The sequence below is a fragment of the Melanotaenia boesemani genome, chromosome 2, assembly GCF_017639745.1.
Source record: "Melanotaenia boesemani isolate fMelBoe1 chromosome 2, fMelBoe1.pri, whole genome shotgun sequence".
NCBI classification, from domain to species: Eukaryota; Metazoa; Chordata; class Actinopteri; order Atheriniformes; family Melanotaeniidae; genus Melanotaenia; species Melanotaenia boesemani.
Window position 1 is genome coordinate 35,043,597 of NC_055683.1, and position 26,187 is coordinate 35,069,783.

A 26,187-nucleotide genomic window follows, 5' to 3' on the forward strand; every position below is an offset into this window, starting at 1 on the left:
TAGATAGATAGGACTTTATTAATCTCACAGTGGAGAAATTCACTCTTTACAGCAGCTCTTATTACAGAATAAAGTGCAAAAAGCAGACAGAATAAGGTGAACATGCATCACAACAAGAAGGTGCAATATAAATTATTTACAAGAAGTCTAAGAAAAGCAAACATATGTAGCAAAATATATATATATATATATATATATACTATATATATTTAAAATATATACATATATATATATATATATACTATATATATTTAAAATATATACATATATATATATATATATATATATATATATACATATATTATTGGCTGTGCAAGAGATAGAAAATCTAACCAGCCAGAAGTTTATAATCCAAAATATTCTATTTAGGGATTAGTATCAAGGGCATTTTTGTCAATACAGAATACAGAATTATTTTAATATAAATTAATTTTTTGAAATGCTCCATACATATATATATATATATATATATATATATATATAGTTTCTGCCGAAGGATGCCAAGGTTTATGCCTCTATGGGATGCAGTTTTCCATTAATATAACTGTTTTATTACATTTTTATTATTAAAATCAGATATCGAAATATGGTCTAGAGAAGCATTCTGTGAATCCTATATGACTGCTAAAGTTCTCAAAGGGAGGAAGTTCATGAAATAAGTCGCTTTAGCAAGTTATTTGTTTCTAAAATGGAAGCTGTAAAAAAGCAACTAGCAAATAGGTTGGACATAAATGATTCACTCTTTTTCTGCAGAGCAATACTCACAAAACATCATGTGATCATACTCATGTTAACTGTTAAAAACGTCTTTTTTAAAAAAATATTTTAATGTGCTTAAGTTTTTATATTTTGCTTTAAAATTGCTGCTTTTATTTCACTAATGGATAGTAACAAAAATACAAACACATTATGAAGCCTTAATAAAGACCTGTAGCTCCATAAGAGAAAATTAACAAATGATTTATTAAACCAGTTTAATAAAAATCATTATCAAAATAAGTTAACATGTCATAAGGAAAAAAGTTTAATTTAAATTATGTAAATTCTTAGAAAAAAACATTCATACAGACTGTGACAGATTTGACCAAAAAGAGAAAACATCTAAAAAATATATCACAACACAACGAAAAGTTATAACAATATTTGATATTATATAATTTATAATATCTTTATTACTGGGAGATAAAGTGAGATGTGTTCATCAGTTCACTGGAGTGAAATAATACTGATTGATACTCTGGCTGAAGCTCAGGGTGAAGTTTGTGCCACAGCCCGATGCGCCAGCCTCAGCTGCTCTCTCAGCTCGTCGGCCTCTCGCTCTGCTTTCGCTCTGAAGAAGCTCAGCTCAGCCAACATGTCCTTGTACTCCTTTGCTGAATCTCTCTTGTCCTGCAACCATACAGGATTCAGCTGTATGATCATCGTGTTATTATCATTATTATTATTAGCACTGCAGCAGCTGCTGTGCAGTTCATAAGCTGCTCACCTTTAGCGCAGACTGAAGCTCTTCCTTCAAGGACGTGATCTTCTGCTTCAGACTCTGGACCTCAAACTCCTTCACTCCCAGCGTGATCTGAAATAAAAATATTTCAGATGTTGAAGTATCAGGGTTTTATTTTAAACCAATGTTTAAATAAAATCCTCTGAGTTTTAGAGGGAAATGGTTCTGTTGTGGAGCTGCAAACAACTGATAATATAAGACTGTTTCTATTCATATAAATGGAATAAAAATGAAGGAGGTGGAGTTGAAAAATAAAAATCACATAAATGCACTCTATGCAGAAGAGAAACTCGCCTCCATCTCGTACAGATCCTTCTCCTGACTGAGCGGCAGCGTGTCCTGTTTGGCCAGCGAACACAGTCTGGTGACCTCTGTTGCCAGGTGACCGCTCAGCTCCTGGAAAATTAAAAACAACAATCAGGATGATTAGTATGAAAAGAGAATGAACTAATTTAAAACAATTTCATTTCCTTTATACCCTGAAATATGAAATCCACGGAGGATGAATTACCCTTCATGCATCACTGTGGACATTTTGGTCCACTTGGGTAAATTTTTTACTCTTCTTCTTCGAGCATTTTGGCTGTTTTAGTCCATATGGGACAATTTTTCTAACAAAGTCCCTCATGATAATCTTTAGATTCAACTTTTCAATTTTCTAACAGATTAATAGAACACTACCCTCTACTATTAATGAATACTACCCTCTACTATTAATAGAATACTACCCTCTACTATTAATAGAATACTACCCTCTTGACTAATCAAGGACAAAAATGTCAACTTCAAAAAACTGCAAAAAATAAAAAAAAACTATTTAGATTATTATTATTATTTGCGTAAATCTCTTAAACAACTTCAGCCAAAGCTCAAAACTACCAAACATTAAAATATCTTTGGAGGATTTTAACCCTTTAGGTGCCAGCTTGATTACTTGACATCACCACAACAGAGAGACATTTTCCATGAAACATAACTGGCTGGGGGATTTTATTAAAATCCTTCTTGGTTTGGTCAAAAATCAGCCAAAATATTAACTTTGATGCATCGTTAGTTTTTGTTTGGCATCAATTTTATGTCATCAAGGACAAAAATGTCCACTTCCAAAAAACTGTAAAAAAACAGTATATATATAAAACAGTAATATAAAAACAGTAAATTTGTATTTTTTCCTGCTTTTTGGGGTAAAATCTTTTTTAACTGCAGTCCTGACCAAAACCATTGAATGTTGAATAATCAGGATTTTTAACACTTTGATTACATAACGAATGTTTGCTATAAAAAACCTGACAATGGAATATTTTAAATTTGTTTCATAGAATTTTCTTTAAAGTGGACATTTTTGTCCTTAATGATTCAGAAAGGGTAGTGAATGAAACTGACGGCTGTGGGTTAAAGTATGTGTGTCACCTGGTTTTTGATCCTCAGGTCCTGGTTCTCCAGCTGGCACTGACATAAAGCCTTCCTCTCAGCATCCAGAGCCTGGACAAGATGTCTGTTTTCCAGACACTTCAGAGAAAACTGCTGGGACAAAACATGGAGCTCCCGTTGGATGGAGTCCAGCTCCTCCCTTCAAAAAGACACATACAAACATTTTCAGCTACATCACCATATCACAAACAACATTTAGAAAACGCAGTAGGAGATCACTGTAATTAAACCCAAAACAGCTATGATACCTCCTACTGATTGTGTTTTCAGAGTGGATGCATAAGGACAAATCTAATTTTCTTTATGGGAATATAAGAAGATCTCCTCCACCATGCAGGACTCTACTGAAATCAGACTATTAAAAGAAAACATGCAGTGAGGACGCTGCAGCACAGGCTTGATAACATAAAAAAACTCATTCATCTGACTAAAACAAGGTCCCTTCCTTTGGTGATGACAAATCTCTCACTGACTCAGGAAAGAAAAGAAAACTTGTGTTTAAAAATTCTCAAGAGTTGTTTCTGACTGAGTCTGGGATGTTTTTCCAAGTGATTTCAGATAATGTACACGAAACTCGCAACTCCTCGACTGCTCTGCTAAAGTCTGCTGAAAGATACTTAAAGATGCACAAAAGGCCCAAAACATTAACTCTGCCTGAAACAGCTCTCTAAACATTGTGGGATTTTAATCTGCATACAGCTTCATCACCTGTGCTGCCTGTAAATGTCCTCCAGTTGTGTGTTTCCATGGCTACTCTCAGGCGGACGTGTCCTCTGGACCTCCCTCTGCAGCTCCTCATGGTGAGCCCTCGTGATGGCTTCAATGGCTGAGCAGAAGAGAAAAAGCAGCTTGTAAGGAACCCTGAGCTGTGAAGTATTTTGCTGCTCAGATTTGTTTCTGACTCACCGGTTGCAGTGGCGGCGCTCTCCTCCTCCAGCAGCCTGTCTCTCTCCATCAGGAGACGCTCCAGCTCCTCCTGGTGGAGACGCTGATGCTCCTCCATCTCCTTCAGGTGATACTCGGTCATGGAGGTAAGTCCGCGCTCACATGTGGCCTGATAACAAAAGAGGTTGAAAAGCTCAGAACTGATGAACTCACTAGAGAAGCTGTTTTAAGCATTTATAATTGAATTACATTAACCCCTCGCTTGTTGATGGTTCATCCTGAATAGAGGCCCCTCATTAAATTCTGGGTTGCATTCAATGCCACAGCTTAACTGCAGCTCTTCAGGATACCACAGTAGCATGAGCTTCACCTACCTTCAGCTTCTCCATCTCCTTCTCATGCTGCTCCTTCACAGAACTCATCCTCTCGCCAAACTCGTGGTTCATCTGGTCTGCTAAGACAGACAGCTCTTCCACTTGTTCCTCCAGTTCCTTCACTTTTACTCTCAACTCTAACATTTGCTCCATCACCACATTTGGATTGTCCTCATCGCTTTCTTCTAAGTGTTCATCAGAGATCTTTTGCATGCTTAAAAGAGGGATTTCCATCCCGTGGTGTTGGTTTTCAACCATCTGTTCTGCTAGTGTTTCCTCTGCAGGATTTCCCCCTGTGCTCTGGTAGAAACTCTCGTCTGTCTGACAGCATGTGTTCATCGTGGCACTCGGCAAGTAGAGTTGTTTCTCCTCCAGGTTTGAAAGACTTGCTTTTAGCTCCTTGTTTTCCTCCGCTAGGCTGACGCAGCTTTGGCAGAGTTTTGTCTGGTATCTTGAATGAATCCTGTTTAAATGGCATCGGTAAAGCGCCTCAGTAGCTGCAGAGTGAACGAATGAAACAGTCCAAGGATCTGAGAAATGAAAATCATACAGCGTGTCTGCAGTCAGCTGCAGTTTGTGGAGCACAGAGGTGCTAATGGAGGAGATCTGCTTCAGCAAAGAAATCTTTACCTGTGTGACGGCTTTCAGTTGCTCCATCTCACACTGCTGCTTATCAAAACCCAACTCTCTGTTTTCATTTATCTTTGTGGCTTCTGGTGCTTTGAGACTTCCACTGTCCCACATAAAGCCCAAGTCTTTCACAGCTGTCACACCTTCCCTCACCTTATCTGAGTGTAGAAGCAGATCATGGCTGACTAGCAGCATTTGTTTCTCTAACTTCATACGCTCCATCATCTCCCTGAGAATCACTGCTACGGGGTTCTTCATTTCAGATGGATCCTCGTTCAGTTTTTTGAGCAATAAACTCCAGAACTTTTCCTCCCACTTCAGCTGGCTCATTACTGCAGAACATTCCTCCTCTTCTTCAGTTTCTTTTATAAAACTTAACCCATCAATAATCTCCAGTAGTTTCTCCAAAGCTCCCAGCCTCAGAACCATTCCTTCTATCACTTTCTGGATTTTTTCGTTCCCAGAAACACTTCTGTTCCTTTCTTCTTCTCCCGGTCTGTCCTTCTCCAACTCTTCTGCAGCTCTCCCAGAGTAACGTTCTCCTGCTTCCTTCAGCTTTTTGTTGTGGTGTTGAAGCTCCCTGCAGGTCAGCTCTGACTGTTGGAGCTGCCTCTCCAGCTCAGCCAGCTTGGCCTCTGTTGGCTCAAAACACAGAAGCAGGTATTCTTCTGCTATCTCTGCGTTTTTTTTGTTTTCAGCGTCGACTACTCCTTCGGTTTCGGCCAGACTGTTCAGCTGCAGCAGTGCTTCTGTCTCCCTAAGGTTTCCCTTCAGAGAGGTGATCAGCATCTGGGCCTCCAGGAGCTCCTCGTTCTTGGAGCTCAGCTCCTTCTGCAGATCTTCAAGCCTCATCTTTCCCTGATGTTCCTCGGTGTACCTCCTGTTGAGCTCTGCTTTCAGCCTCTCTATCTCACGGTCCGCCTCTGTCAGCTGGTTTAGCATCTCCTGGTTGCGCTGGTTGAGAGCTTCATTCTGGCTGGAGAGCAGCTCGACCTCTTGGGAGAGCCTCTTCAGTATCATCTTGTCTGGAGCTACGTGGTTCAGGACGTCGTCATCTCTCTCTGCCGGCTTTAAAATCAAAAAGTCACTGTTATTTACTTTTGTGTCTGCGTTGGGGAACAGCTGATTCCAGTGGTGGGATGTTGTGCCATCAGTCTGAGACAGTTCGCTTTGGCTGTTTGATGCAGGAGATGCTAAAAGTGCAGCGTCTGTCACAGGGGGAAAAGCCTCCACTTGTTGTAAACTACCCTGGTCATCATGCAGCCAGATGCTGGGCAGCTGTGATCCTGATGAAGATGGTTGAAGCTGGAGCGGCTCCATGATGTGAGGCTGCTGAAGGAGCTCTGAAGTCTGTTTGGATGAATTCTTCAAGCCTTTTAGTGGCATTTTAATCATATCTACTGGGCAGAAATCTGCTTCTGAACAAAGTAAAGGGTCCACCTGAGGAGAAACAAGAGGAAAACAAAAGGAATAAATTACCAAAAGTCTTCCTTCTTAATAATGTCAATGTTTCATAGTGATCAAAAGAAGAAAAAGTAACTTTTCAAGCAACTTAAGATAAAACATGATAGGTGAAGAATCTATTTTTAGATCTTATTTACATTTTACATTTACATTTAAACTTGTAAAAAGAAAACAAAAAAGGACAAACTTAAGATGCTTGTTTGCCAGCACAGTGTCAGCATGCGTCTGTTAAACTAACCTCAATAGCATCTTTTTTAAATGTAATACTCTGATTACTGTCTTTATTTTGTCATTTCTGGCGTCCCAGTAAAGCTTTTTTTTTTTTTTTTTGATAGTCTTGACTAGACAATTACTAATGACTGAGGAAATTATGAAGTTTATAAACCTCAGATCTATAAAGACTGTTCTCAAACTCAATAAAAATCTCCACTTAGGCAGCCAGTAAAAATCAGCCTGATGTCGACTCTTGTCTTATCTCTTGCTGTCACTTTCTCTCTTTCTTTTCTGCTCTTCTTTTGATAATGTCCTGACATGCTATCATACATAATGTGAAGCTCCAGGCTGGAAAAGATCGAGATCTCCAGAAGATCTGAAAATTGTGCAGTGTTGCATCAAACATCTCAGAAAAATTGCAATACAAAAAATAATCCCATCTTATGAACACAACGTATAAATTGGGACAGGTTTATGGATATAAATATTAGTTTTAATATTTTATCCCATTAACTGGCATCTTGCCTTAATTTTATGAGTTATTTACTTCACTAACTCTCGCTGTCTTGTAAACAAATATTGATTAAATATAAAAGCATCCTCAGACCTGCTGCTGACAGAATCCGTCGGTGCTGAGCTGAGCTTCCAGTTTGAGTCTGTGATGCTCTGACTCTGCCAGCTGGACCTTCAGTTCCTCAACCTCCAACAAGACAAAGAAGACGAGTCAATATGCAGAAAAAAAGGCTCTGATGTCATCAAATTTCTGCTCTCACCTGTTTCCTGTAGCTCTGCAGCAGCTCCTCCACCTCTGCAGTGTTTCTGGTCTCAGTGAACAGCGGAACCATCCTCTCCGCTCTGAACGCAAACTTCTCCACCTGCCTCCAGAACTCCTCGATCTCCTCCTCCACTCTTTGCTGTGACTTTGGACTTGGCGCTCGCACACAGCTGTCCACTGTCTTCTCTCCCCTCTCTCCAAAGCCTAGAGAGATGCCCAGCATGGTCTCATACTTCCGCCTCCTCGCCTCCCGCCTCCTCCGACCCTCCAGGTCACCCACCTCCAGCGAGCACAGTGGTTTGGTTTCCCGGGTTTCTACTTCCACCGCCGACTTGCTCCGAGGCCTGAACTCGCTCCAGTCAATGGATTTATAGCAACCTTGTTGACGACGTTTTATTGCGCTGCTGGGATGGGGCTGGGGGTCTGTTTCCGTGGAGACATCAGAGGAAGCAGAGTCCTGCGTCACATCTGGTTTGGGGAGGACCCCAGGTGGGCTGCAGGACACGTGGTGGCCAGGTAAACTGAGAACATTTTAAAGAGGTTAGAAGAGCTTAAATTGTATTTTAGTGAATACTTTTACTCCTGATTCAGTTTAGTTCAGTTAAGTTTTTGCTTGGAAAAACTGTCTCGTTTTGGTTCCTCGTCATCATTATGTTTCTATAAGACATTTAGATAAGAGTTTAAGGCAAAGAAATAAAAATCCTAAAAAAGTAAGTTTGACTGATTACCTGGCAACATCAGGGGCATTGACTGGATGCACATTCTTCATCAGCGCCTGGATCCAGTTCTTACGGATTCCTGCCGTCATGGCCGACAGCGTGAAGACGCCCTTTGGGGTCTGTGACATTTAAACACTTGAATATACTTATTATTTATAACTGCGACTGAGTATAAAGTGTTGGTCTGAAGACTTACGTGGATCTGAAAGCCGTAGTTTCTCGGGACGTCGTAATCAGACACGTTATAACACTTTGTCAGGTCAATTTCTCCATTGAGATCTGAAGTCTTAAAGAAGAATCAGAAAAGACTATGAGGCACAGAAACACGTGTGATGTTTTTTTTTTTTTACCTTATGAAAAATTAAATCAGTGTACCTCTTCAGCAGTAGCATCTCTGTAGTATCTCAGACTGTCAGCTGAGAGAACAAACCAATATTTCTTCCACTAGATGGAAGCAAAGGACATTCATCACAGGATGTGTTAAAACTACTGACTGTATGAAAATCCCTCAGAGCTTCATCACAACTCAATCCATAACCTCTCTGGTTATCTTACCTGATCATTTTCATCCAGTTTGACCATCCAGCCTTTCTTGAAGTTTAATAAATCTGGCTGTAAAGAGGATAAAAACAGCTGGGAATAGTTTTCTTTGAGGGGTGATTGTGAAACGTGTTGATTAATATAAGTTTTCCTGCTTTTTCTATAGATTAATTAGTTATATTTCAGTGTGACATTTAAATAAGATCTATAATGCAACATCTGGACTGAGTAAGAGATTAGCTAAGATGAACTTGCATGTAATACAGAAAAGCATAAAGTTTTAGTTTTTCTTCTCATCTCATCAGTGCCTTACTGTCATGACCGTGTCTGACGTCCTGCGGTCCAGAGACTTGGATCTTCTCTGAGGAGGCAAAGCACCGAGCTGCGTCGTGTCACCACATGACTGAAGTTTCTGCAGAGAAAAAACAAAACACGTCAAGATTAGACGACTATGATGAAGACAACTCTTATCAGAAGGAGGTTTCCACTGAGTCACGGGCGTGAAGTGTTTTCTGAGTCTGGACGGTGGCAGTTTAGAATAACCAGCAGTTTGGATGCTTGGCAGGGATGTCAGCTGTGAGGATTAGGCCTGCTGGAGTGCACCACAGGGAGTCCATCAGGCTATTCTCCACTGCCTGTTAAACTCCCACATAGACGATTTGATTCAGCCGTGGAATGCATGAAAAGGTTTGTTAGGGTATAAAAGTCCAGTTAGTCTGCAGGTTTTGTCTTACATTCCAAACTGAGTGTCCTGAAAGCTTATATGATGAGGATTTAGCCCAGCTCTAACAGCACATATCAGTCTGTTTCATGTCAGATTACAGAGTTTTAAATAAATCAAGGGTGCATTTTTTGTTTACTTGAGCCTGTGCTATTCAAAAGATTCATTCTTCTCCCTTACATAACCACTTTAATGAGAAAACAGGACCACTTTAATCACCACAGAACATCCATTGTGCTTTTTTCTGGCATTTACATTGAAAACTATCCAAGAACACAACTTACAGAGGAACACAACACTGGAGGAACACAACACTGGAGGACTAGGAGGAGAGGCTGTTCTGGGAATCTCAGCTCTGAGGCCTGAATGAACTCCAGACAGACTCCTTTGACCTTCTCCTCAAAACAAATGCAACCAGAGACACATAAACCGTCACGTGGGCTCAAATGTGCTGCTGCTGTATTTAAAAGGTTAATTCTCTGGAATGAGTCAGAGTGTTTAATCAAAGATTAACAGCTGCTGCTCTGACAACCATCGCTGCTGCACCCCTGTGATTATATAGATGAGTCTACGTCAGATTTGGCTCATCAAGGTGGCTCTGAACAACTGTTTCCCAAAGTCAATTCAGAGACAAAGACCGCAAAGCAAGTCTGGCTTCTGTCATAATTTCACTACAATAAGCACAAATTACTTTCCACAGAGGAGAAAAAACACATGGGAAGACTAAACGGAGATGTTTGTGACCTCTGACCAGCAGGTGATAAACATAGAACATGAATCATGGCCAGGAGAAAGAACAAGGCAAGGCAAGGCAGTTTACAAAACTCCTCTAGAGAAGTCACTCGGTAAGTGAGTCCAGCTTTCTGTGGGTGTTACTGAAGGCTTGTCGGAGGTGAACTCTGAGAGCAGCAGCACAGTTTGACAACAGCAAAGCTGCAAGAAACAGCTTTTAATGTCTACATAATGTCACAGGAAAACATGTCCTGTCAGATCTGATCCAGATTTAATAAGGTGTAACAAGACCCAGAAATCAGGTTGTTGACAGTCTCCACCTGTTTCAAAGAGAAAATATTATACTCCTGAGGTTTGGTGTCTCTCACTTTGTCTCTGTATACACACAGTTAAGTCAAGTAAAGTTTATAGTTTGACTTGGGCATTTAACTGGAAAAATGTCCATTTCCATGTATAGCGTGCTGAATAAAGGCTTCTTGTTGTTTGTTTTCTAAATCCATTTCCAGGACCATGCTCATCTGAGAGGATATGTTGCCATGGTGACTTGTGTCTAACTTAAATCAACTTCAAGAAACAGAACAACCTGAAAACAATCTTACTAACAATAATCATTTATCTGGAGATCTTATGTCATGAATCACATGTGTGGACTGTTTCTGAATCATGTCTACATTTTGTTGTTACTGTCACACACAGACAGACACTCACCTCCCTAATAACTGGGCTGTAGCCCAACAACAAGCAGTGACTATGATTCACAAACAAACGTGCAGTTGGAAACTGAATGCTTTAGAGATGCTCTGGTTTCTGAGCTGCTTTTTTCTGAGTTTATCTGTAAACCTGTCGGCAGAGTTCTGAAGAATCTCGAGAAAATCTACTGAAAACGGCTTGACTTCTGAGGAATCCCAGGAAAAAAGCTGTGGAGGAGGAATGCCGAGCTGCCGATTGCGAGCTGAACGCCTTCAGGGCATCAAAACCAGTTTTGTTCCCAAACAAAAACTGTGTGCTGAATGATTTAGCGCCTCTTTCGCATCTGTTGACACCCACTCATGATGGAGGAAACGCATGCCTCAACATGGTGGGATTGCTTTTCCACGCGTTTCATGTTAAATTCTCATAACCTGCTTTTCAACATAATGGACTGAATGAAACACAAAACAGTTGTGGTCTACACGCACAGTCTGCCTCGGAGTGGAATTTGTATCTGATCCTCTGCAGTGTTGGATCTGATTAGATCACCAAAAATGACGTGTTTATCCAGAACACCTGTCTGCATGAGTCATAAAGAAACCATTGAAGCTCACACTGGGCCCAGTACAGGCTAGGAACAGCTGGATACAGTAACTGGTGAATCATGGCAAACCCAGAATAAATTTAATCAGCACTACCTGTTCGTGATTATTATGCTCATGTGATGATGGTAGGAGTGGCTTTTTAAATAAAGAAACATGTTTTTCATTGTGGTTTTTCACATCCTGTAGCAGCAAGTCATCTCATGTTTCTGAGTTGTGATGTAATAAATCTATCAGCATCTTCACCAACTTGTTTTGCTTTCTTTTTATGTAAAGCTAAGCTAAGCAGCTGCTGGCCGTAGCGTCACAGCCTGACACGAGCGTGGCATCAACCCTCACATGTTATTCTTGGAAATAACATCAGCTCCTATTGGGCTGAACTGGTTCTTCAACACCAACATGCTGAAAGATAACATCAAGTGGTGTTTTATAAATGAAAAATCAAAACAGCATGCCTCCTCAGTGATCTGGAACTTCTTTTTTAGGTTGCATATCGTCAGCGTCCAGTAATCATACACAAAAGCAAAAGCTCCAGGAAGAGCTGCAGGAAGGGGCTTGATGTCAAAATGGATCTGTAGTTGTTCTCAGATGCTGAGCGAAAAGCTGGTCATCACAGATTATTTATCTATGGGGATGAGGGATCCCATCTTTAGTATATGTATTTGCTTTCAGTGGTGCATGAGTGTATCATAGGGATTTGTAACAAACACATAAATTAATAGTGTCCCACTCCTTTAATCTAGACAGAAAAGACGAGTTAAAACTGCCTTCTTTCATCCAGCTGGTCAGTTCACAGCATGAAATGTTTATGAACCTATTGGACCTTCCAAAGAGTCGATCAGATGCAGCACACTGGCAGTAACTAATAGAGAGTATTTACTGGTAGTGGTGGTATAGTTACCTCTCGGCGGCTGGTACGAGCCTCTGTCCTGCCCTGCCTGGAGACCATTGTCCCCCCTCTGAGCTCCTTCCCAACTCCCAACAGCCGCCCAGCCGAGATGTCCCTGCAATCAGGAAATACGGATTAAAGTTTCCATTCACAGCTTTGAGTACGCTAGTATCTTCCTCAGCTGCCACTAAAGCAAAGATACGGAAGAAAAGCAAGTACTAGTGGAAAATATTTTGTAGAAGAGGTTCTCTGGAAATGAACAAACGTGTTTCCCCGGAACAGATTAACAGTATGTGAGGTGTTCTGACATCACTTCCATCTGTACAACACTTGGAATGACAGCGTGGTGATGAAATCCTTACAGCACGTATGCAGAGCTAGAATAAAACAACCAGATGTAACAGAAACGTGAATGTGTCCAACATGGAGGGTGTGTGAGATCTCAGTGGCAGCAGAAACATGAAGCATTTAAAATATTTAAACAAGTTTATAAACCCAATAATGATGATATTAACCTCGTGAATGTTCAGCTGACTCTCTGGATGTTTGTTTTGTAACAAATGACCGGTATCTGTCAATCACTGATCTAATTATATTATTATTTTTTAGTTTTAGTTCCACTTTTGCCCATCACCCTGTGCATATTCAGGATCAGTGGTACTCCAATATAATCTGATTTAATCTGTGAGCTGAACTTGAACTAGTTCCAGTAACGAGTGAACCTGCACATCAACCACAGTGAATCAATAGCATTTTGCAAAACTATATACAGTTTGTTACACATGAAAGTAAAAGGCAAATTAAAAGAAAAAAAATTAAGACATTTTTTTCTCTACTTTAAATCCTCTTTGGAAATGATTAACAGTCTCTCATTCATTCACGTTAGCTTCAGAGAACAGTAACTGTGTTGTGTTTGAAACACTTAAATATTGTACAGTAACTCTTTACTTGTGACACAGTTATTTGTTTTATGCATATCTTTCAATGAAAGATGAAATTTCTTAAGCTGAGCCATATCACCAAAAGTAAAGGTGAGAATTAAACTTTTCTTTAGCTAGGCATTTATGTTTATGAACTGGTTTTATAATCAGTCATTAGAAATTGGACTAATGTGTGTTTAATAAAGCTGAATTAATTGAATTGAACTTTAATGAACAGAGAATCCTTTTCACAGACTTTGATGGAGGCAAGTTTGGTAACAAGCTACAACTGTAACTGGTTTTTGAGCAGGATGCTGTGACCCGGCCTTGTGTGGGTCCAGGAAGCTCTGTGCCCTGAAACTGAGCCTAAACTGATGTCTTTTCTCTCTGACAGACCAGCAGACTGTTAGTGTTGAGGTCATGAGAAACAACGCTGCAGATATCGAATTACACCAGCGTTTTGGAATTTCTGGTCTCATTTACCCAAAAAGGAAACTAGAGTGAAGAGCTGACATGTCTCCTCCACATGTGACCAGTTTACGGGCTGCTGGGGCTCAAACTGGGAGGGTTTTCTCTCAGCTAAATATAAAAATGCAGCAGTAAGATCTCTAATGGAGGGGTAGAGCACAAGCCTTTGATCTGGTGTTTAGCGTTGTGTGATGGTTGTTCAGTTTCATACTCGGGGGGGAAACAGAGAAGCACTGGGTATCCTTTGTGCTAATTGCTTGCACATTTCCCCCTTTTTCCCCACTGCTGATGCACTTTAAATGGCTGTTAGCGTTACCCACAGATTACATGCAAACATACATGAGAAAATAAAAACCAGATTGCTCTTAAACAAATTCACATGGATTTTGTGAAAACTGGCAGGAATCAGTGACTCCTCCCTTGACTCATTCCTAACCTTCTGTCCCGACTCTTGTTCTGGACGTTTGCTGATGTTTGGATGACGTTCGACTCGGCCAGCTGGCTGTTGCTGGTGTTAGTGCTTCCAACAGCAACCAAGTCCTGGGAGCTGACGGAGTTGGCAAAACTTCCAGTGCCATCCAAGGTCAGAGAGCCCCGGGAAAGCGGGCACAGATAGGAGGATGCGTTACCTGGAGACAACAAGTAATACAGTTTTGAGAACGGAAACGAAACCACAGTTTAATGTCTGTCTGTTTTAGGAACAAACACAGTTTAGTTAGGAGTCTCAGCCACAAAACCAAAACCACTGATGAAACCCTTTTTTTTTCATATTTTCATTTTTAAATTCACCCAAGACCCTTTAATACAAACCCAAGCAAACCAACCACACTGGACCTTTAAATAGCACACTGTAGATAAGACTCTTTGATCTTCTGTTCTGCATCATTTTCACATTTCATGCTCATTTTCAGTCCCATCAGCACCATGATGAGGACTCCTTCTTGTGGCTGTTGCTTTCTTTTTTGTGTCTGTGTAAACTGTAGTCCCTTTTCTGCTTCATTTTCTGCTTGTTATTACTGACTCTCTGTAGATATGACTGATATCAATTCTTAAAAAAAGTACACCCTACATCTACATCTTATGTACCAGGACAAAGTAAATAAGAATATTTCTTATCGGGTCTTAAAATCAGGTGACTACAACCTTGGATAAACAGTAGCAAATGACATATACTGTCATATACTGTCATTATTTACTCATAATGTTCTCAACCATAATGCAGAAGCAGCGTGTTTAAAACCTCAGTATGCTTTTAGAGAAGCAATCATTGATCCTCATTAATCTATCAAAGGCTGTAAGGACATAACCATGGAAAACATTCAAGGCAGCTGCCAATCTTCCCAGGTGTGGATGTCCCAGCACGTTTAAAGACCGTACTGCATGACTCAGAGGAAAAAAAAAAACGTAAACTACACCTCATACATGTAAATGCTGAAGTTCATCACAATCCAATTAGAAAAAGACTGAACAAGTATGGCTTGTTTGGAAGGGTTGTGGGAGAATGAACAGAATGAGAGCCTTCACTCTCATTGTGTTCTGCAGATGGAAAACAAATTAAAATATGCTGCTCCTTACATCTGAAATAACTTACAAACTGTTCTGAAATAAAAAAAAATCTATCTAGCATTTTTTATAAACTTATAAATCGGGTTAAATAAAAAAGAAATAAAATTAAGCGTGTTTGGAGAAAAACCAAACACAGCATATCAGACAACCCTGCAGTTACTGAGTGGACCTGAACAAATGTGAAACCATTTGTCAGACAGTTAAAGCGTGACTGACATTGAATCATACAACAAAATAACAATTCCAAACACAGGAGCAGGTCTACAACAGAATGACTGAAAAAGAAGAGAATCAAGGTATTAACATGATCCAGTCAAAGTCCAGACCTTTAAAGTTTCAAACTAAAAATGTGAGTTTGCTCAGATTTATACTTACCTATGGACACAAAGTAGTCCTTGTCTTTTAACTAGGACTCAAACCAATTAATTGCAGAAAGTCCTACCCAGTTTTTCAGCCGGTCTAGTAATATGTTACCATCGACCGTGTCAAATGCAGCACTGAGATCCAGTAGAGCTGTGCAGAAACGGATGCTCATAAACTCACATTGTAAAGAGTAGACCAAAATTCCTCCACAGTGATGCAAACGTTTAAAATCGCCATACAGAAAACCATGACTAGGTTACTGCTGATAAGGAGTGCTTTTTTAAACTGTTGTATCGTGGGGTTTACTTAGTTTTCTTTAACAGACAGCTTGTATATTTTGGCTTAGTTTTAAGTAAACAAGAACACGGTTAATTATAATGTATTGGGTATTTTTTAAGTTGTATCCATGTAATTCTAAGACACGGTAAGTATTAGATTATATTATTTAGGTTTAATCATCCTTCTGAAACAATACAATTTGCAAGTGAGGGCGGATGTACTTTCATTTTTACATGGTTCTTATGCTCCAATGCAAATTTCCCTCTTGGGACAATAAACGTTTTTTACAGCTCTGTTAGCTGAGCCTTTCACATTTTTACATCATGTATTTCTCCATAAATTAAAAACAGGCAAAGCAAAGCAACATCTTTGTTCTGGGCCTCTTCAAAATCTGAGATTTTATTCTATGACAGTGGAGCTTCCCTTGAGAAGAACACACATGAACGGACATAGCAGTAATAAAATGTACTTCCCTGCTTGCCTTCATTGCGATGAGAATAATCCCACATACTGTGTTAACATGCTATGTTGCTATGGGAGACTCTACAGAACCAGCGTATGTGTTAAAATGCATGACAGCTAATTAATCATTTTGTTTAGAAGAAGCAAACTAACACAGAGACAAACGGCAGTGACATCATTATGAATGAGTAAAGAAGGAGGCAACACAGGAAAGAGAAACAGGCTTCAAAGTAAATCTGACCACAATGCATCTAAACTTGTCTTTCACATTTACGATGCAACAGTAACGCCAGTTAGTCATCCACAAACACCTGAGAAGTGGTGTACCCATGTTGCATCAGGTCTTCAGAGATTAACACAATTTCTTAAATAGAGAACATGAAGAGATTCTAGTACAACACCTACAGAGCAACTTTCTTCAAATCTGGGTAATGCCAGCCTGGTGTGTTAGATTTACAGTAATAAAACCTAAAGAATGCAAAAAATATAAACAAAAACAAATAAAGCTAATCAGAAATAAATAATAATTAATAAATAAATTAGAACAAGTGTTCTGAAACAAAAACATGGTTTGAAAACAGTCTTTTTAAGTCTGAGGGGGCTTTTCAACAACTTGACAGAATTGTCAGTGTTGACTAACATCTTTATTTCTTATATTCTAAAGCAGAAAGAAACAACAAAATAGATGTAAAACCTCCATCATTTATGGTAAAAAGTGAAATAAATCTAAATTTAAGTGACATCCAGCAACATTACCAAACTCCCTAATGACAGCTAGTTTAGTATCCATCTTGCATCCTGTCTCTTCTCTGAGTTCTGTCCAGCCAGTATAAGTCAGTCCAATGTCGACGCTTGCTTTATCTCTTGCTATGTCACTTTCTCTCTTTCTTTTCCTCTCTTCCTCCCATAATGTCCTCCTGCATTTATTTGATGAATCAACCAAGGTCCACATTCTAAACAACCAGTGTGTTGATATCCAGTTGCTGGTGTGTGATGCGGTGCCGTAAAGTGAAACACTGCTGTCAAGTGAGGCAGCATCTGGTCTGTATGGTGGTACATTTCTCTGCCTTCTGCTGCTAATTTCCCTTGTTTAAACTTATATTATAGGTCTGGATAGTTTTGGGCTGGGCGCTTTGGCCAGAAAGTGCAGACATCAGCCTACAGTTGAGTTTGTATTCTGTACAGTAAAAAAAAAAAAGTGTAACATTTGAGTTAAAAGGTGTTGCCAAAAGGTCATGGTATGGGTGACATCGCTTGTGGATGCTATTCAGAAGAAGATGTTCTAACCAAAATAAACCCTAATAAGGGAAAAACAACTGCAATGAACATTCACATAAGAAAAATTGAAGTTCTTCATCAGGAATTATTTCCATCTCTGTTCATTTCTGAGATATTATAAAACATTTTGGAACATGCCAAATGTCAGTCACATGAAGCAATTGTTTGCTGGTGAGCCACATCATTTGAACCTCTGGTAGATCAAAATCAGTCTTATAACTTCTTCTAATTCAGTTTGTAAATGCAGTTTAAAAATGGGAATGGAAATCTGGCTAGTAACATCTAAATTTTTGTCTTCCACAAAAAAATAAATAGCTGATTTTGTCACTAGCTGATGGATGTGGATGTGCTTAAGACTGTAACTGCTATGAAAAAAACCAAAACATTTTAATCTATATGCTTTCAATTCCCCAATTTGCCTCTTTATTTAGCGACTTCCTTAAACATTGTACTTGTTATGCAGCATTGAATAGAAACTGAAAAACTTGTGTTTCTGATTTGCAGCAAAAAACAGACTGATTCAGGACTGTACTAAAAAACCTCACAAACAGAATTAATACAAAATAAATAAGAATTCATGTAAATAAATTAATAAACACTGTGTGTTAATCTCATATCATCTTCCAGAGTTGGATTATTTTCCCCAAAAGAAATCGAAACAGAGCGCCCTTGACTAAAGAGAGGGATCATTGTCTTTAACCTCCATCTCCCTAATGAAGCAGCCTATAGTCTCTGGCAGCAGGAGATAATCCAGACCGTTATTACAGGACCTTTGCAGACTCTGTCATGAGTCTGACGCCAGATGGGCGCTGGTGTCCACTTTGTCACAGCGCACAGCTCCAGCAGAGAGGAGTACCCGATCTCTGCCAATCAGCAAGCCTTTCAGAACTTGTTTAACAGCTTTTTTTATGGATCATGTTTGCAGTTTGGCTTTGATGATGCCTGAAGGTCAGAGACTTACCATTTCCTGTGCATCTCTCACTGTGTTTCTGTCTCTGTGTTTATGTAACTCTACTTCCTGATACAACACAAACTCCTCCAGCCAGTTTCCACGACGACAAGTCAGTACTCGGTCAACATGCTGGGTTACACCAGGGTTAACTCAAAAGTACAAATAAAAAGGCTCAAAGTGTGTGAACATCTGCAGGACGTTAAGCCGGGACAACAGGACAGGAAATGATGGACATGAAAGCCAGGAGTGCGTACATGTGTGTATATGTGTGCGTGTGTGTGTTTGTTGTGCCTGTGCTGCACCTGCAGGGGTCCAGTCAGGACCAGGGGGATTCATGTTGGTGCCAGTCCTGACCGGGGTCACATCTGGTCCTTCAGCACGCTGATCTTTCTGCCACTGACCGGAATCTGCAGTGTCTTCCTCCAAGGAGGGAAAACTAGGATCAGTCGCTGCCATCTTAGCTGGACTGGGCTCCTGGTGATTATTGGGAACACATTTTAATTTTCTGTTGATTCATTTTCACTTTAACGTCCGTATTTAGCATTTCTATCATAAAAACATGTGAAACACGATCACATGTACATAAAGAAGAAGTAGAGAGTTTATTGTTTTGTCAAAAACTTCTCAACTGTCACGAACATTTCAAACTGCCCTTATAGCATTTTTATTTTTACATTAGACTGTATTATAAAGTTACTGTATGTGCTCCTGCTCTTCAACATTAAGACTAATTAAAATGATAAGCAGGGCCGCTGGTTGGACTCTTTTTCTATGTGCAGAGACTGAAGATCCTAACAGGAGCAAGCACAAGTTTGGGTGCTGATCTGTGGATGTTTGCAGCTTTTCATCCCATTCTTTCCTTTCAAATAAAGACTAGAACTACAACTAGAGCTCAGAAAATCATTTAAAAACACATATATACTCTTTCAGCCCACAAATATCCGGACTTGATCGCTTTCATTGATATTTTAAATAAAAACTGTGTCAATCTCTGTTCCTGCTTTTCAGTGTAGACAGATTGGTTAGAAACTTTCAGAATTTTTTAAGAAAAAATAAATTTTTTTAATTTTCTGATGTTTCAGATTTAATAATGCCTTCAGATAATCTCCAAATTAATCACTAAAAAAAAGGTTAATCAGAACTACTGTCATTTCACAGTTTGATCCGAGCAAAAAAGAAAATGGCTTTTCTTTATTACCTGATTGGCGGGGGGTTCAACTTTGCGTTTTTTCTTATGATTCTGTTTGTTAGTTCGCAGATAGACTGTGAAGTGCTCGCTCCACCTGATGGAGACACACAGAGACAAAACATCAGCCAGGTGAGAGGCTGGAGGCCACATCCAGTAAAGCTACTGGAAGGTCCCACCGGTGGAGAACCGACCCGTTCATGATCTCTTTGTGGTCATCGCGGATGAATATTTCCTGCATCGGGGTGACGATGCAGAGAGAGTTTTTCTGGCCCGTCCTGCCTTCGGCGTCTGTGATGTCTGTGCACAGATTCATGTTCACCGTCCCTTGTGGCAACGTGCTCGGCTGCAGGAGAATCAGAGAGTCTAAATCACTCGGCTGGAGGTTGTGGAGTGTGTTAAGTAATTATGTTTACTTCGACTCTGTTGCTAAGACCAAGAATCAGATGAATGACAGTTGAACAGAAAGCAGTTTTTGCTTTTTGTTGTGGAAAGAAAGGGATGAGGGAATTAGATTTGAGGGAGGGAGGTGGGGGGTAGCAGGCTAAGCCTAAGTCAGCACACAACATCTGGCCTAAAGCTGCCTGCTTGATCCAAAACATGCTGCAGATGCACAAAGTAAGGATTACTGTACAGTGGGCCTTAAGTCTTTGTTACAATTCACTCTTACTATTGGGTAATATTTTCGCCATCTGAGAGGTCCCTTACCAGTTCATCCAGGGCGTAGCTCAGGCTACCCTGTTCATCCAGGATGAAGTAGCGCCGCTGCCATTTCTGACAACAAAACACAGGAAACAAAATCACTACACGGTCACTGTTACAGGAGAAAAATTCACAAAGCTGAAATTCATCAAGGCTTACCCTGGATCTCTGCAGCCGGTTGTCGAAATCTGTCCCCTCTGGAGCCAAACACAACCAGCCGCTGTAGATGGGTTTCACCTGGACAGACATTCAGCAAACACATCAACACAAAAAGCAACCGAGCTGAATTCCATGTAAATTAATGCCCAGTTAGCTTTGTTCAAGTTCAAGTAATTTTATTGTTCCCAAAGGGAAACTGTCTACAGACAGGTCCTCAAGACATTACAACAAACAATGAATCCACTCACATGCACCAAACATAACAATCCAATAAAACCACCAATAGAAACCACAAAGGGAATAAAAACCACTAAAATAAAAAAAGAATAGAAAACATACCCAAAATGATCCATCACTAATTATAAATGTCACAAATAAAACCAAAAAAATCTATGAAAACATTACAGAAAATACAACCACTCAATAAAATCATAAAAAATAAACAAGAAATAACTTTTGCTAGAAATAACACTTCCTTATCCTAAAAATCAACCATATTTCATTTTACTAGGCCTTTTGATCATGTTTTATGTTTGATAAGGTGAATAAAAGATTTTTCTGATCTGCATTAGCCTCAAACATCCAGTATCAATCATGGCTGACAAATCCTCCCTCAAAAAAACATCAACTTTATAAGCCTGTCTCTGACATTTTTCATCAACAATGAAAACAAAGCAGCCGGCAATCATCTGAAAATGCTGTAAAAGAAAAAAAAGTTCTTGGATAAGAAAAGAGAGATCGACATGAGAAAAAAAATCACTTCTAAGCCAAGCCCTGCTCCACTCCTGATAAAATCTTCACATAAATCCATCCATCACTTTTTAAGTAAATCCTGACATTAGGGATACCCAATACTAGGAAAACATGCAGCTGAATACTCCAGTAACAATATTTATGAACAAATACTTCAATATATGGCACTAATCTCAGGTGTATTGATGAGGACTGCATCCCATTGTGAACGTGCAGGCTGGTTAGTTGTAGAAAACGGACAAAAACAACTTCATCTAAGTGGAATGCAGATGATGTTTGTCCATTTTACTGTAAAATGTCTTTGTCATAGCAATTCATTTTTAGTACTCTGCAGCCCTACCTGATAATAAACAACCATACCTGAGGTCATTGTAGACACACTTCATATAATAGAGCTCCATCACTGAAGGTTATTTATTTCCTGGACCAAACTTGGTAAGATGAGCTGTTCTCTATATACAAGTTCATGAAAGCTTAACTCCTATCACACTGTTTCATTAACACATTCTTATCTCCAGACTGAAATACAATGTGTAAGGAGGCAAAACAAAGTATCCTGATAGAGATTTTTTTTTTTTTTTAGCATTGTTAAACTAATCATTGGTTACTGTTCTGATTATCTGGGAACCACCATCAGCAGCTGTCTAATGACTGAGTCACTGTCAGACCTCTGCTGCAGCCAAAATATGCAGCAAGGATTCACAGTTCAGAGCAGGTCATCGTTTCAGTGCAGAGAGAACAGACAATATTTCTGAGTTATATTTTGGTAAATGTGCTGCATGTCCTTTGATCGTCACATGACAGCAGCCAAACTTGACTGGTCGGTATTACCTGAAACTACAAACACACACTGGGTTGCCATATCCAGCTTTCCTGAGCCCAGTCATTTCCAGTTATGTTTGCAGGTTGAGCAACATTGCAGAAATTACAGGGTAAATTGAAAACAGTCACAGGGACAGAGCATGATAACATACTCTAACAATGTGAGGCATTTAGGAAACCGCCAGCATCGTCTTTTTTTGCATAACCTCGACACGATGGATCTGTCGGAAATATGTTTCCCCAGGCAGAAACAGCAGCGCAGAGCAAGTATAATATAAATAATTACAAAATAAATATGAGATTGATGCAATCTGTTGGAAATGTGCAGTTATTTGTCAATCAGCTGTTCGGCAGATATCCAGTAAGACATTTCATACAGACGTTGGTACTCCTGGAAAGGATTTGTCTTTATTTTTTACATTTAAAACAGAGAATGAGTCATCAATTGACAAATTAATCTTAAAGAAAAAACTAAATTTTTCCTTGATTCTCTGCAGAAAATAACAACATATTCAACATAGGAGTCAATGTTCCACTGTTGTATTTACCCACAACTTTGGGATACTTTAATATATTAATATATCTATCTATCCATTATCTATACCGCTTTGTCCATTACGGGTCATGGGAAAGCTGGAGCCTAGCCCAGCATTTAGAAGGTAAAAGGCAGGGTACGCCCTGGACAGGTCACCAGTCCATCACAGGGCCTTTATCAATACATTATGAATTATTATTAAATAATTAACATATTAATATATTAAAGAAACTCAAAAGTACCACTGCAGTATTTCTAGTTTCTACTACTTCATACTTCTTGCTTTAAGATGAAACTTTCCACACTTTGTGATCCTAAAATACAAAGACCTATATTTTTCTACCGAACTGGAGTAATCCCATCCTCCACCACCAACTTAGTAAACTACTTATGATTTATCAGTATTAATTTTTTTTTCTCTAGCCTCATCTTATTCCCCTCATGTTATCTTTTCCATCTATATCTAATAGGTGCGCCGCGCTGTGGCTGCTGCCTCAGTCTGCCTGATCCTGTTTGTGCTTACATGTTGTTGCTGTCTACTCTTGGACGGGTTGTACTGGAAGTCATTTAGTTGTACCTGTGTCCTGTACTTGTATAATGACAAATAAAGACTCTTGAACTTGATTTAATTATGTAATGAAGTTAAAATGGGTTTTTTGTCTGAAGAATGGCTTTGTTCACTCAACACCTTAAGTATGTTTGGTTGATAATATTTTTACTTTACTAAGAAGTTCAATATAAGATTTTTTACTTGGATATGAGTAGTTCTACATGGCTGTATTTGGTGTTTAAAAACTTGAGTTCTTTTATTTTGTAAACGATGTAAAACTTAAGATGTATCCCTCATCTAGCTGTGAATATTTCTGGCCAAATTTAGACAACTTTTAGCAAAAGATGTTCAGTCATTTAATTTAAATGTTGACATACACATTAAAGTTTTGTCTAAAATCTAATCTAAAAATTTAATTTGTAGTCTGGCGGTTGAAGAGAAATTTTCAGTTGCTGAAAACACACTTAAAACATCACCCTGTCAAACACACAATCACTTTGTTAATTTCAGTTTTAAAAAAAATAAAAGGCTGATATTGTTTAATACAAAGAAATTCAAGAAATGTATTGAGCTATACAGGCTGCCAATAGGGTGCTTTCAGGATATCACAAAAGGGATGGTTAAATAGGACACCACTAAGGAATTACAGCTGTAAACTACCCCACAGACATAATGATAAATGTGTGGCCATTTAACTGTACGTTTCAGGAAGTGTAATTAGTTTCTGATCCCAGTAAGTAACATTCATATTCCCATTACTGGTAAAACAGGGTTATATGTAAATGTTTAGTCAATGTCTTATCTCAATTCTGATATCTGTGTACATTAATGCATTATAGATCTGTTTTAACTAGGAAATGCTCAGGTGCACTTATTAGCTCCTTTGCATTAGCTGTAAGTGGTTATAAAAGGATCAGGGAAGATGTGGTGAGAGCACAGCTGTCACTCTTTAGGGAGCTGTCTTTTCTCCTTATGTTAGATGAACAGCTGTGAAAACTTGGTTTACTTTCCTTTTTTTTGTTTTTGGCTGAAATCTACAACCAAAAACAACCATATGCAGTGCTGAATCAATATATTTATAGCTGCCTGGTAAAAGTTACATCATGAAATGGTAACTGTCAGATCAGATGACATTTTCATTAACTCAGACTGGAGTGTGTAAAGTTAGATGTACTCTGTACTTAAAAATGTCATATATTTTAGGATTTCTGGAATAATGAAACTTCACTTTTAAAGCATTTTAGCGAAGAAGCATATTAAAGCAAATTAAAACCTATAAGTCTTCTAACTGAACAGAATTAAAGAGAAGCAGAAATCCCCTTTCAACAAATTGTTTTCATCTGAATATAATTACCCTTGACAAGATATATATATATATATATATATATATATGTGTGTGTGTGTGTGTGTGTGTGTGCGTGTGTGTGTGTGTGTGTCCTTTTTTAAAATTTATAATTATTTGTTTACAGAATCAAAATTCAAGGTGAAATTTTGTATTTTACATACATCTATACAGCATTATCATTATTATTATTATTAGGCCTACATCATTATACATCATTTGTGAAACATGACGAACAAAATAATATTCCTTGTTGTGTACAGTCCATAATTTAAGCAAACGTGTCTAACAAAATTATTACGCTGCAATATTTAATAGATGTTCAAGTTAAACGACACGTGAGAACGGTAACTCCCTTTGTTCTTTACATTTCAATACTTTTAAATATTAATTTAAAGACAAATTCCATCTTAAAATAAATAAACATTTAATTAATCCCAGAGAGGCTCATGTTAAATAGAGGATGATAACAGCGTCAAATTTGGAAAAATTAAAAAGAGAGAGAGAGAGAGAGAGAGAGAGAGAGAGAGAGAGAGAGAGAGAGAGCGCGAGAGAGAGAGAGAGAGAGAGAGAGAATAAAAACAAAGTATTTTCAAATGTAAAATACGTTGGTATAAATTAATTTTTCATGAATAAAGCAGCTGTTGCTCCAACATTTACGTGTTTAAATTGGTCGCTTACCTGCTCTGTGTTGTGGTCTTTCAACAGATGCACTTCTCGCGACTTGAAGCAGTTTTGACATTTACTTTTATTAAAGACGTTGGCCTGGAATTTGTTGCAGGGGTTCGTCGGCTTTTCTCCGGACATGTTTGCGTCGGTACAGCTTTGTCCTCCGCGGTGGAAAAACCCCAAAACAAGCCGCTCCGGTCCGTCAGCCGTACCGCTTTAAATGAAGCGGTTCAACGTAAACGAACATCTGTCAAACACAGATCTGTTGACGACTGTCGTCATGGTCATGTCGTCAGACGTTATATACGCATCACTGCTCCACTTCCGGTTCTGACTTACAAAATTAAAACCAATTTTTGACGGTTTTCTGCAAAAAACAGTTATACAATTTTATGGCGAAAATAACAGTGCAATGATCGAAAACACATAGATAAATGAATAATATGACAAACAAAGTGTGTACAATTTTAAATTATCGTTATGATCATGTCACTGGTAAGACAGTATAACTTAACATGACTTTAAAATAAATATTAAAGCTATTAATTTTGACTCTTTTCCTTTACAAAAAAAAAAAAAAAAAAACAACAAAAGAAAAACAAAACAAAACAAAAAAACAGCACTGTATAAATAGTTTGATAAATTATCACCAAGTTAAATGTCTAAAACGTTTTCATATTAATGTGGCACGGTACACTATCCGGTTCCAAACCTACAAAATAAAATAATCAAAACAGTTATATATATATATATATATATAGACATGGCCAAAATTGCTGGTACCATCACAATGGTCACAGAAATAAGTTTAATCTGACAAAAGTAATAATAAATAAAATGTATGAAATTTAACCATTGAAAGTCAGACACTGCTTTTCAACCATGCTTCAACAGAATTATTTTAAAGAATAAACTCATGAAACAGGCCTGGACAAAAATGATGGTACCCCTAGAAAAGACTGCGAATAATGTGACCAAAGGGACATGTTAAACCAAGGTGTGTCCACTAATTAAC

At 38.7% G+C, this 26,187-nt stretch overlaps 1 protein-coding gene across 1 annotated transcript; it reads right to left on the bottom strand.

Moving 5' to 3' along the window:
* Positions 1 to 318: 318 nt before the first annotated feature.
* Positions 319 to 25,450, bottom strand: LOC121632978 (myosin phosphatase Rho-interacting protein-like). The gene is made up of 22 exons (XM_041974825.1): positions 25,185 to 25,450; positions 20,502 to 20,579; positions 20,349 to 20,414; positions 19,835 to 19,986; positions 19,653 to 19,737; positions 18,757 to 18,928; positions 13,991 to 14,183; positions 12,179 to 12,281; positions 8,846 to 8,944; positions 8,548 to 8,604; positions 8,368 to 8,436; positions 8,189 to 8,278; positions 8,002 to 8,111; positions 7,272 to 7,794; positions 7,106 to 7,198; positions 4,192 to 6,261; positions 3,839 to 3,986; positions 3,641 to 3,758; positions 2,912 to 3,071; positions 1,796 to 1,897; positions 1,487 to 1,573; positions 319 to 1,389 (listed from the first exon to the last, which is right to left on the bottom strand). Exons 1-22 carry the CDS (start codon positions 25,308 to 25,310, stop codon positions 1,249 to 1,251), a joined length of 4,842 nt encoding a protein of 1,613 aa, XP_041830759.1. The 5' UTR covers positions 25,311 to 25,450; the 3' UTR covers positions 319 to 1,248.
* Between the last annotated feature and the right edge of the window lie 737 nt (positions 25,451 to 26,187).